At 38.7% G+C, this 14,000-nt stretch overlaps 1 protein-coding gene across 1 annotated transcript in view; it reads left to right on the forward strand.

Annotated features, from left to right (window-relative positions):
- LOC114361148 (gamma-aminobutyric acid receptor alpha-like) overlaps positions 1-14,000 on the forward strand; it is a 30,717-nt gene that overhangs the window by 13,865 nt on the left and 2,852 nt on the right. Inside the window, exons 2-10 of the mRNA XM_028316106.1 lie at positions 2,265-2,623; positions 3,109-3,176; positions 3,519-3,739; positions 7,378-7,460; positions 7,940-8,074; positions 10,179-10,306; positions 11,000-11,185; positions 11,552-11,683; positions 12,334-12,523. Coding sequence (XP_028171907.1) covers positions 2,265-2,623; positions 3,109-3,176; positions 3,519-3,739; positions 7,378-7,460; positions 7,940-8,074; positions 10,179-10,306; positions 11,000-11,185; positions 11,552-11,683; positions 12,334-12,523 — 1,502 coding nt within the window. The remainder of the gene's footprint in view (positions 1-2,264; positions 2,624-3,108; positions 3,177-3,518; positions 3,740-7,377; positions 7,461-7,939; positions 8,075-10,178; positions 10,307-10,999; positions 11,186-11,551; positions 11,684-12,333; positions 12,524-14,000) is intronic.

Genomic DNA, 14,000 nt, shown 5'->3' on the forward strand with positions numbered 1-14,000 from the left:
GTATTTTTTTCGCGGAGCGACGATCGACCTATTTCACCTCCCCAATGGTCGAAGCGCGACTTACGTTAACAGAATAGAACGCTGTGATTGGTTGCTGACGTTCGGTTTAACGACAATCTTGTATTATTACTCAAAATTTTAGGTACCTAAAATCGTGTGACCAATGTATTTCGCTTTCTCAATTCAAAATAATTATAAGAAGATATTTTTTTGACTATTGTGTGGAAAATATATTTAATTACGATGATTTTAGTATATGTTACACACAAATTGAATGAAAATTGTGAATGCAGTAACCAAATGTTTCATTGCAACCGAAGGTGTGACACGATGAGAACGCGAAAAATCACCCCGTTTTTTATCGTTTCATGTGATTTTTTCATATTATTTTTGCTTCTATTACGATCAAATTTATTTTGTATGTAGCTAAATAGATATTTTATCATCTGATTTCAAAGTTATTGTTCTAACTTATACCGTTTATGAACTATTATCGTGTGACCATCAAATTTGAGTGTAAATGAGAAGTACCCATGAGCTAGTTTTGAACTATTTTGTACAATATTTATGAGAGAGATAATTTTATTGATTCCATGGTTTAATAGTAAATAAGATTGATTCCCAGAATCTTGGAAGTATATTTATTTTCCCATAATTAAATATGTTTACCCGTTAACTAGGCGCCAAAGTAGGTACAAACTCTGTTTGATGTAGGACTAATTTGTGTTTGGAGTAATTAGCAATTACTCACACATTTTAATGATAGAGTGATTTCGCATATGATTTGTAATTTTAATAAATATCGATATATAATGTAAACACAAGTACCTACCTTAAAATGAATAAGTAATTCAATATCAATAAATTGAATACTGTACCTGTACTGTGTATCTACATAATACAGCTGTTGTTTTAAATTCTTATAAAATATTATAAATTAAAAGTAGAGACAAATTATTCTATTTTAATCTTATTTATCTTTACAAAACAATGTAATAAGTGCTAATTTATCCACTCTATTGCTTACGAATCCTTTCGGAAGGTTCTAACCGTAAAACGTGGGGTCGCGCGTCAGTAACTAAGAGTTAGGACGACGTGTGGTCGCCATTCGAAAAAACAAAAAACTGTCCAATAGAAGAAGAACTCGCATTAGCCGCTCCCGACTCTAGCTGAGGTGGATTACAGATAATTTTGTTTGAAAACTAGTGACACACGTGCTCATTACAGTAGCGTAATAAGTAAACAAATATCTGCAATTTATCTACAATACTACTTCGAATTAGTAAATTTAAAAGTGTCTAGTTCATTGGATCCAATTAATGTTTTAAATAAAATATTCAGTAAATACATAGGTATTTATTGAATATAATCTCTGGCAAAAGAAGATGGGGCGAATTTACATAGTAGTATATCTTGTTCTAAACTCCTTGTCATTATGTAAGTCACGACCCAGATCAGAGAGATATCTCGCAATCAAATCACTTCACACAGAGAAGGCGCAATCATCGGATGTCAGATTGCAATTAGAGCGGCATACATCGAGCATCGAGGAGTTTTCCACTTTGATTGAGAGCGTCAAATTGTCGACAAGTTCTCGGCCGGACGTATCGTTGAAAATTCGACCTTTTCCGATATCAAAATTCAGCTGTCGAAATCTCAAAGCGACGTAGGAAATTAGACACCTTCCCCTAGAAACGGCCACGACGGGTGCCCTGATTACCCCGGATTAGCGTAGAACGTGTTCTCGCCCGTTGGGAGCATCCACAAACGTCGGAAATGAAACCAATTACGGCCTCACTGAAACATTAGTCCAAATATTGGAATTTAAATCGTCCCGGATCTGTAAGCCTCTTAAATAAACGTTCGGGTCTGGCCTGCGATGAATAAAAATGACGTATTCAGAAACATAGCGCTATTTGGGAACCCTTTTTATCATAAACTGAAAACAAAAACGGCTGTATCGGCAATGTGCCAAGGTGTAATAGCTATTCCAACGGAGAGTATCTTCTAGGTGTGGAATCGAAATTTCTTATTATTCGAATAACAATGACGATTTTGTAAGCTCGCTTAAGGCTGCCAAGTCGTTTTATCGCTTCAATAAGCGATCGAATCATGCAAAATTATTTCCAATAAAGCTTACGCTATCTTTTTTCTTAATCACTACTTGGTAAAATATTTTTTAGATATTGAGAAAAACATTTGATGTTATCGCACACTGTAAATACACAAAAATGCCCAATTTAATGCCTTTTAACGTTCCACAGCGTCTTAGAAGCCGACGCGAAAGGAGCAATCTACTTGACGACTAAAAATGGAACATTTCCAATAACGCTGACATCCTTGAAGTCTCGCGACGGCACTATAGCGGAAGGCACTCCGAAGATTTTATCCGCGGCCACTAAAAACGTTTCCCGCGACGACAGCGACGACTACTGGGACACCAGTTCGCAGGAACTCTTGCTCTCGAATTATATTAACGACACGTACGACTCGATAACTAACGATGCTTGGAGGAGGAACGCGAAGAGGAGCATCAACGACGCGGTGTCCAAAAACATTACTCTGGTTTTAGAGAATCTGCTGAAGAATTACGAGAACTCTCAGCTGCCGACGCATGGAAAAGGTATTAGATTAATGAACATACTTTTAAATTAATTAATTATGAAATGTATTTTGTGGAAGTTCATAATTTTTGTAGCAATTACTTTCCTTCTATGGTAAATCACGCTTTTTCATTTTTACGCCCTGAATATTGTTTTAGTATAGGTACTACCTACATACAAGCAGCTATAGCAATTAGGTATTGTTTTGTGCAAGAATAATCCTCGATTTGCACTACTATAAAATTACCTAATAGACAAAATCATGATAACTTTTCCCATTAGCGACCCCTAAGACTGAATGGTTCCAAATGCACATCGCACACTGGAAGCGCAGCGTGAAATTACTGCCTGCTCGTTGAACGGACGACCTGATAAAGGTTGTTTAGGTGCCTAGTGAATGCCGGCCGGGATCGCTACCGATGGAGATCAATGGGCCTATGCTTGGCAGTAGACAATACTAAATGGAAATTATGATCATGGTAATGTGTAAATATAATTGTTTTAGGATACCCTACCGTAGTCCAGACGAACATCTTGATAAGGAGCATGGGACCTGTGTCTGAACTGGATATGGTAAGTGCTGACTTAAATTTATATAATCTACATTTTTTATTTTCTATGTTATTGCTGTTTTGTGACTCTATTATACTTACTTGTAAAATAGGGATACAAAATACATTAATAATAAACCACAATACCAAACACATCATAACGCATAGTTGTTCGCAATGTTATGCAATATATTATACGTCAATATTGCCTATCCATTAAGTAGCTTTCCACTTTTAAGACTAATATATACGAATATTAAATACGATGTTTTGCTCTCAATATTAAATACGATCGAAACAACCATTTTCCTCTAATGTGTTTCATATGATGTCATTACGGATGAAAACATCTATGTTCCCTCAGGATTACTCTATGGACTGCTACTTCAGGCAGTACTGGCGGGACACGCGACTCTCGTTCCTCGGGCCAATCCGCTCTCTGTCGCTCTCTATTAAAATGCTCGAGCGCATCTGGCGGCCTGATACGTACTTCTACAACGGGAAGCACTCTTACGTACACACCATTACTGTTCCGAACAAGCTGCTGAGAATCAGCCAGCATGGCGACATTCTATATTCGATGAGGTAAGATTCAGTTTCACTTTTAATGCCTAAAATGTGATGTGCGTGTCTAGATGTAAGTTAATTTATTACGGATAAATAAACTGAAAATCGCACGCTACGATTTCTTTTTAATCATAATTTGGTCGTAAAATATCTTAAAACCAAACCATCACTCATTACGGCGTAGTATAAGTTTCAAGCTCTTAACAATGTTACTGGATGAAAAACTTGTTACAGCGGCGACAAACTTAAAAGGTATTTGTCTTATAGTTGTGCGAGACTCTCAGAACTTCGCGTTTGCTATTTTTCTATGACGATAATAATCTTAACTGAAGTTTTTTTCAGAGATAATAAGTAGATGTAGTTAAAATAATGTTACGTGGCTCTAAAAAATATTGGACGACGAAAGATTTCCCTTCGTGTATTAAGTTATAGAATGATATTAAGTCTATGCTATATTTTCCCAAACTAGCTTTCAACTCGTATATTAATATTGCCACACATATGGAACACTTATTATCTACATGGAGACGCTACATAAGACTCTTTTTCATGGATAGTGTGTTGCAAGGACGCAGCCTGAGGCTAAACACAGAACAAAAGAGAATCGTGTCAGGCAGCTAACTACGAGGGGACAATACATGAGAGAATGCGTGAAAAATATAACTCGATGTGTTCGATGGTTCCCTTTGCAAAATGCTAGAGCTCAAACTTTTATGTGGTACCTTCCTACAAGTATAAAGCCCTTTCCCTCAGAGCTAATCTCCATAAATGACTATTCAGCGGTAGATGGAATCTTTTTTTATCTTTCAACAAATAAGAGGAGGAGATAGAACTTGAAAATATTTGATGAAGTCTAATAATATTTGCGTGAGAGTATAAACCATGAATAGATACTATAAATACATAGGTAACACAAAAGCTATTCCATGATAACTAAAGGCAAAAATAAGTGATTTAAATATGTAGAATATATTAGATTATAAAGCAATGCATGACATTGTGTGCATAGTTAGTAACCAATTTCACAAGCCTGATTACCCAATAAATGTTATGTGAGGGAAAGTTCATTAATTTCGTAGTAAAGCAAACACGGAGTCCCCCATTTTTAATTGGCAGAGTGAAAAATGTGCGCTCCGATTACCCAGCCCTGGCATTCATTGGACGCAAATTGCCATGGATATTCTTAAATTAACAACAAACTCACTTGCCTTGTGATAAATTGAAGTTATTAATCAAAAGTTCCAGTAATAAATGTAAAAACAAAAGAGCAATAGATGGATAGCCATTTCTCGCGGTTTTTATAATGAAAGGCAACGTTTAACTTGAATATTGTTGTATGTGATGTAGTAATTTTAAAAAAAGTCTTTATAATTTAGACGTTTGTTAATTATTTATTTATCTACATACTTACCTAAGTTAAAAGCTCTGGGTAAAGCTAAAACTTTAGAAACGAAAAATAAAGAGAAAAATCAAGGTTTAAATGATGGTCAACCGATCTAGCTTCCTAATCCCAATTATACCTATTTATTATAATCAGCGGTCCCGGATTCTAATCCTACCTGTGTCTGTCTGATGAGCACAAACAATTTGTATTCGAGCCATGGATAGTAGTTTCCTATGAATGTTTATAGGTACGAGCTTTCACTCTGAAACCGGTTTGATAAATTAGATTTATTTAAGATATTGACTTGTCCTTGCGGATTTGCTGTATTAATAATTTAGCAATTAGGTACCTCACTAAAAGTTTTGGAAATGAAGACACTTCTCGGGATTTGTAACAATAATGATGATAGACTCGTAGTCAGGTCTCTTAATAGTATGCAAATCAACTTTATAAGTTAAATGAAGACCGACATCCCGGCTGAAATAGAGGTTAACATTGATTTAGCCACAAATTCTGAGTGCGATGAGAGGGAACCTTGTGGGAGTATCCACCCTCTATAATGGCTAATGGATAATTAAAACAACTTTTATTGTTCGCCTAACAACATAAACTGAAGTTTAAAATCAACCATACACTTGAGGTAAAAAGGATAAGTAAGTAGGTATGTGTAAGGTACGTTCGAAAAGTTGCAATTAGATTAAAATACCTGTTTAAATTTGGGCAGCAGCGCTCTCTGAAAAACATCAATCTTTTAAACTGCGATCTCCAACCCGCCTGCCAAGCGTGGAGATTATGGCAAAACCCTCCACTACAGTGGAGGAGGCTCATAGTCCAGCAGTGGACTGTAAAGGGCTGTTGATGATGACCTGTTTAAATTTATAAAACGGCTACCAACCGGACAACATGGAAAGCATTGGGGGAGGCCTATGTTCAGCAGTGGATGTCCTATGGCTGAGATGATGATGATAATGATGAAATTATTAAAAAAAACTCGGTTTGTCTCTTTTATAAACCAGCGAGACTCCTGCTAACTAGGAAGAAACTTCTCTTTCACATGGTTTTGCCTAAACTCATTTCTAGTTAGAATTACCTAAGTGCCGGAACTGTTAACTAGTTTTACTGAAAACGTCCTAGACTAGTGCACATTCACTTAGCGAAGTGCAAGTTCCAATCAGCTGTTAATCGGTTTAGTTCAGGCGCTGATCGCTCTCTCCTGAATTCTCCTGAACGCCAAACTGAACGCGTCCTTGCTAAATCTCTGCCAATGGCGTTTTCTCACCATGCAATGTGATACGATGTACACATACGGTGCTTAATTGTCCTAGTCACAAAAAAAACAAACATCTATGTATTTGTTTCTTCGAGAGCCGAGAGCAATACAGTATTTTATTACATAGAATAGAAAGAATATAATAATTGTTTATTTGCATAAAACATGGTACACAGTTGTTACAGCTATAAAATAAGTCCACATCGGTAGCATAATATAGTCGTCAGTCATGATGCGGACTTTTAAATAAAATGCGGACTTTTAAATAAAATGTATTTTATTTAAAAGTCCTATTATGTCTGACAGATAAGGTCCCATGAGCACGTAATTAGGTTTCTGTTAAAAGCAAATTACCCAACGTTAATCAAAAATGGCTCAGGATAGCCGCTCGCCCGTATCTACACTAAACTTTGCATATTTTGCGTAGATTAGTTAAATTTTCTTTGGATTACTTCAAAATTTGGGCAAAGTAATAAATCAAAACATGTAGGGAAACTTCAAAAGGTAAATCTTAAGTAACTTTCAGATTTATTTATAACTTATCATGAGCAGGTTGTATACTGACCGCGATTTTTTTGTAGGATACCTATTAAAGTAGCTTGATATTAAATCAAATTTGAATTGTCCATTAAATTACAAATGTATAATTAAAAACGAAATATATAATTGCTAATTAATATTTAGAATTTAATTGTGAATGGTCATTCTTACTTGATGCCTTCCCAGTACCTTCAAACTTCCATGTAGCTACGAAGTCATATGCGCTACGAAGCGTTACGAGGAACTCTACGAGAGTATCACGTTACGAGTGTCGATATGCTACGCCGTATCTGCTACGAGGTTACAATTTCAAAGCTCGTGAGACCGAAACCAGTTGATCATTGATGTAATCATATATTTAGTAGGTACCTATATGAATAGTGATAAAGAAAATATATTGGAGACAAATTATTAATCAATTTGCTTATTTTTGACGGTACATTTAATGTTTGTTGTCTGCAGACTAACAATCAAAGCGAAGTGTCCTATGGAGCTACGCAACTTTCCCATGGATCGACAATCATGCCCTCTAATCCTTGGCAGCTGTGAGTATTTAAAATTACAACTGAAACCTTAATTGTCATTTTACTTTTAGTTTGTACTTTTAATAAGGACTTGAATCATTATCGTCAGTAACACAACAACGAATTATTAGGAATCTAAGCTACAACCATTAAAATTAAAAAGCACTTCTTGAAGGTTGTTTGTTCTCGAGCATTCTCACTTTAGAAAGCATGCTTAACGAACTAGTTATCTATATCATATAGATATATCTATATATATAAAAGAAAGTCGTGTTAGTTACACCACTTATAACTCAAGAACGGCTGAACCGATTTAGCTGAAAATTGTCAGGGAGGTAGTTTAGAGCCAGGAGAAGGACATAGGATACTTTTTATCCCGTTCGAAATTAAAAAAAAGTCTGCTTATTTATTGCCATTAAGGCGGAACAAAGTTCGCCGGGTCAGCTAGTTTTAGTATAAAAGATAATACTTTTTATATTATGTGACTTTATTTTTAATAGATGCCTACTCAAACCAGCAGTTGGTATACCAGTGGCAGAATTCTGAAAGCGTGAACTTCGTTCCCGGCATGACACTCTCCCAGTTTGACCTCATCAGCTTTCCTTATAGAAACTTCACCTTCACCAGGAGAGAAGGTAAGATAACGCTGACACTTCAACACACGCAACAAATAAAGAGTCATATCTTTTAAAATATCTGGATTATGCTGTAATGAAAATAATGTTTTGGCTAGACATGTTTAAAACACAAAATAAATTTGAATTTATGAAATTATACATTACACTAGCAGGCTCACGCAAGTGCTTATATATACTTCTCTTCCTTACACATACTTAAACTTGTAAGACATTTGAAAAGGAGTTATAATGCTTATAGGTGCTCATGTCATTGAAGTTTTTGCATGCTAAATCTACCCATTGTAGCCCATATTGTTCATAAAATTCCGTTCGCAATGTATGTCCGGGGTTAATAGAGCGTCTCTCTCCTACATCATATTAATTACCTACGACGAAGTTCTATTCATTTAGCAAGAAAGTTTGTTCGGTACAAACAAAACCAACCGCCATTATTACTTCGCCTGTACAAACAAAGAGGATTTTTTCTCGCTTATGATGTCTTCCTAACACTCAAGTGTCCGACGATAAGTAACATGATTTTAGGTAGCTCTTAAGGTTTATATCTTGAAATTAACTTAAGTAATGAAGGTATTTTTGATGTCTTTTTAAAATGAGTAAATATTATTTACAGATGAACTGATTTTGAGGATTAAAAACAATTAACGCCATGGTTTGAATAACGTACCCGTATGTTCAAACTATAGACCAGATAATAGTCATCTTCAACTCCCAATCAATCTACCGCTCGAGCCCCAGACAATGGACAACCTTTACCTACACTCGCTGGGTAAATGTTTAGCCAATTCAATTAATTGAAAGACAGGCCCGCTCTTATGTACACGAGCTATGTACCTTACTTAAAAGGTACTTCGAGACATTCTTAATTATATTCTAAGAAAACTTGAAAAATGTGTTAACGCTATCAATATTGGAGGCGGGCGAAAGCTCTCGAGTTGCCGCCGAGCGCTCTCATAACAGCTTTCATCTCCACTAATCACTAGCGCGGGCCCCGGCTTTATCCGCTTACAGCTTAATGTGATTTCCTATACGCGCCCAGATATGGAAATATTATAGAACATATTACCCAAATGTGTTTTATAGGGAGGCGTAATGTTGTTACCTACGGGTAAGTAGGAAAATCTTATGTAGCGTTCGTAATTATGTCAAAAGCAAAGTGGAGGATCGGGCATAAATAATATGATAATGACCTCTCCCTCGCTCTCTTTTTCCTACTTTTTTTTTCTTGAAACGTAACCCAAAAATACCTTAAAGCCCCGTGAAATTTCCTATGCCACTTACAAATCTTTAAAGTGATATATGAAAAGATAAGTTCTCTTTTTATTTTAGTAGGTAAAATCGGTCCGTTCATGACATAATGTATTAGTGGCTTTTCTAAGTACTATCATAGTTTAATAATGAGTACCTATTGCATACTCATAAAAGGAGGTACTTACCTACTACTTGTTTCAAAATATACCACCTACCCACTCAACTAAAAACTTCTATAGTCTTTGCACTCAAGCCGTGAAATGTATGTCTTAATATCGTCTTACCTATTCATTCGTAATATTCGTAAGTGTTCCAAGATCTAACATCTCTCGTTTATCGAAAATTCCAACGTCACATTTATCGTGCTTATCTCAAATCGCCTCCGAAAATAGACCTCAAATGGTTTCCTTCAAATATGATTTGCTTTTTTCGCGTCAGGAGCACATAAAGCAATATCAGACAAACAGTAGGTAGGTATCAAAAATCGCGATCCTCGGCCTGGCTCGATGACACGAATCGGCTTTTACGCATGAGATATCAACATTTGCTAAAACGGTTCACTGAATGTCTTATGAAATGGTCAATGATTTATAGAATCTATCAAACCCGATAAAACGAATATTCATTCACTGAATGGTCAATAAATGTTCGAATGGTCATACAATATTCTAGATAAAAAACAATTTATTAATTTAAGAGCATATTAATGATTTGGTATGTATTGTACTGGGAGGTAGGTAATTTATTTAGTTTTTAAATTATGAAATAACTTACAGGTTTACCTGCTTGTGCAAATCATTGTGATCTTTCGGTTAGTTCGTCAGTAAGACATCGGATGCCTTCTCTGTTCTAGGGGATTTCTCAGTGCTCCAGGTGTCGTTCAACCTGCAACGGCACACGGGTTACTTCCTCATCCAGGTGTATGTGCCCTGTATCCTCATCGTTGTACTCTCCTGGGTGTCCTTTTGGATTCATCGTGAGGTAAATAAATGGCTTTGCATTATTATTTTATTTCATTATTGATTTTATTATGTTAATCATCGATCATAGATAAGTAAGTAAAACAAGTGCAATAAAGAGTAGATATCTATCTGTGGTGTCTTTGACTTACTACATATAAGGTAACTCTTGTCGCTCTTCTTTTCGCTAAGCTGATACTATTTAAACGTGATGTTACTGTGAGCCTTGGTAGCCGTTCCTTACTACACACGTGCTTCTCTCGGTTTTCGGGTACAAGGAATCGCTTTTAGGCCTAAGTTGCAATGGTGATTGACCTGTGGCATGGACTAATCCTGTGGGTGTGTAACACGCAGCACGATTGGTGCGGATTTTACCTACTTACTTACTTAGTTAAAGTTCAAAATTACACGCAGCTCAATACCGAGTTCGTGCAAGATGCAGTTTCCTTATCTAAATCTGACCGATGTTAACCAAATCTTAACAACAAATTACCCTGAATTGTTAAAACATCCTCTCCTAGCCTGAAATTACGTGCCTATAGTGTCTCTACACCTACATAATTAAATAGTCCTTGCAAGAGAGTATGATGGGGATTTCTATAATCCGACCGAAAGAATGTAGAGTCCCAAATCGATTGTAACAAAAACTTTATACACATATTACTANTTATGTAACTAAATTGTACTGCTCCTATTATCATGTTTGTCTTGTCAGGCAACGTCAGACCGAGTGGGCTTGGGCATAACCACTGTCCTGACGCTGTCCACCATCAGCCTGGACTCACGGACCGACCTGCCCAAGGTGCGGTACGCCACGGCCCTCGACTGGTTCCTACTCATGAGCTTCTTCTACTGCATCGCCACGCTGCTGGAGTTTGCTGGGGTGCACTATTTTACTAAGGTAAGTACCTAAAGTTAACGAATGGATGCAGCCTTTTTGTTACATAAATTGATCATGTTTTTTTTTTTTTTTTCAGAAATAGGTAACTTTTACTATGGGAACAGCACCAAATTATTGTCAATATTTATTGCGTTTATTTACGGGCAGAAAATTTAGTTACGTTGCGACTCTACTTTTTCATAAGCAAAGTACGAGTAGCTATCGTGAAAGTCAACCTGTTTCCTTAGATTTTTAGACAAACGTAAAGGAATCATATAGCTCCAAAAGCTTTTTAGGCAGTTATTTTTAAAGAATTTTTCCTTCTGGCTTTGATGATTGATATAAAATTAACTGATTTCAGACAGGAAACTGTATATTTTATTCTAGGTCGGTTCAGGTGAGATAGTGATAGACGATTCGGAATGGGAGGAGCTGATAGAGGAGGTGGGGGGCGACGCGTTCGCGGCGCGCCAGCTGGCCGTGCGCCGGCGCAGCTCGGCTCGCTCCGTCACCAACTATGTAAGTCAGAACTACTTACAGTTACACTGTTTGTAGAAGAAACTTCATCAATACCAATTGATAGTGCAGAGTCACTAAAGTTTGAAAATTAGAAACGTTTAAAACGTCTAGCGCATAACCAGTCAGTGACGGTATGGGAGCGACACGGGAGTGTTTTGTATCGTCAAACATCAGCGAGACTTCAGATCTCCTTCTGTTTTTTTAAATAAATATCCTTGGACATTTTTCACTGCGCCGCTAGTCCCAAACTAAGCAAAGCTTGTACTATGGGTACTAGACAACGGATATAAACATACTTAAATACTTTTTTTTGTAAATACATACATATTATACATAGAAAACACCCAGACCCCTCACAGAAATTAAAATTCATCATTTCAATTTCTGCCCGGCCGGGAATCGAACCCGGGACCTCTCGGCATAGTAGTCCGTTCTGAACCACTACACCAAACGGCCGACGAACGATTTATATGCTCTGTCACGTTTTAGTGCCAGTGTCACCCCTCCCGTGGCTGCCCATACCTCATGCACTGACTGCGCCAGACCTTTTATTAGTTTAAGATAACGATTTATTCTTTTTTACTTTCACTAATACCTAGTTATCTCTATTTACTTAACTTCAACGTCAGTAAATATTCGCGTCTTTCCAGAGCTTCTCCTTACCAGCGGCGAGCCACGAAGACGGCGGCGCGTCCCCGAGCTCGCCGGCAGGCGGCGGCGCCGTGCGGCTCACTATGGAGCGCACAACGCAGACCGAGACCCGCGTGCCGCGCTGGCGCCAGCTATTGTACTGCCTTGCTGGAGATGACCGCTACCGCCGCCAGAGACAGCTGGAAGCGGGTACGGACCACGTGACCTACTTCTATGTAGATGGTGCGGCGCACTATGGAGCGCACCACGCAGACCGAGACCCGCGTGCCGCGCTGGCGCCAGCTATTGTACTGCCTTGCTGGAGATGACCGCTACCGCCGCCAGAGGCAGCTGGAGGCGGGTACGGACCACTTGACCTACTTCTATGTAGATGGTGCGGCGCACTATGGAGCGCACCACGCAGACCGAGACCCGCGTGCCGCGCTGGCGCCAGCTATTGTACTGCCTTGCTGGCGACGACCGCTACCGCCGCCAGAGACAGCTGGAAGCGGGTACGGACCACTTGACCTACTTCTATGTAGATGGTGCGGCGCACTATGGAGCGCACTACGCAGACCGAGACCCGCGTGCCGCGCTGGCGCCAGCTACTGTACTGCCTCGCTGGCGACGACCGCTACCGCCGCCAGAGGCAGCTGGAGGCCGGTACGGACCACTTGACCTACTTCTATGTAGATGGTGCGGCGCACTATGGAGCGCACCACGCAGACCGAGATCCGCGTGCCGCGCTGGCGCCAGCTATTGTACTGCCTTGCTGGCGACGACCGCTACCGCCGCCAGAGACAGCTGGAAGCGGGTACGGACCACTTGACCTACTTCTATGTAGATGGTGCGGCTCACTATGGAGCGCAACACGCAGACCGAGACCCGCGTTCCGCGCTGGCGCCAGCTGCTGTACTGCCTCGCCAAAGACGACCGCTACCGCCGCCATGGACAACAAGGGGACATTGTGCCGAAGATCGTCTCACGCAAACTGAGAATCGCCATAGTGGCGCCATAGGTAGTCGCTCTACTGCTAGAGGCAGCTACAACGACGTTCATGAGTACCTACATCGTGATGTCATCTTGACGTTCATGAGTATGGGCCACTTGACCAACTTCTTCACGTACCAAGACTGCGAAACAATGTGCCTGACGGTACGGTCAGGCTAACTCTACCATAACAAAAATAGCAATAGGAAACCAGTATCCCCCCACCTAATTAAACGATTTTCACCTTAATTGACGAATGGCACCCTTGAGAATTGAGTTAATTTATACACGAAAATCTTTTTGTAAACATCTTGTAAAATTAAATTCTAATCTGATTTCCCTGAAGATGATTAGAACGGCGTTTACCCGTGGTCCCCCCAACATGTCCCCCTGGTGGGTCCACGGGTAATTTTTTTTACCCGTTGTCCCACCGTTCTGAACAGTTTTTGCCAGTGGGTCTACGGGTAATTTATTTTAACCATAGTCCCACCGCACAGTGGTAAACGTTGCATGTCACAAAAATCGATAAAATAAAATAGAAAGTCTATTCTTTTTTACATCAAGTTTAATTAAAAAATAATTGGAAATAAAATAAAATAAATTTTCTTCTTGGAATAAAATTGAAAGTAAAGGATGATGGGCACAAATGTATGGAAAGTGGTACCCGCTCCAATAGCCATAACCAATATATATTTCA

Source organism: Ostrinia furnacalis, unplaced genomic scaffold, assembly GCF_004193835.3.
Source record: "Ostrinia furnacalis isolate ACB-3 unplaced genomic scaffold, ASM419383v2 OfSCF5438, whole genome shotgun sequence".
Taxonomy (NCBI): Eukaryota; Metazoa; Arthropoda; class Insecta; order Lepidoptera; family Crambidae; genus Ostrinia; species Ostrinia furnacalis.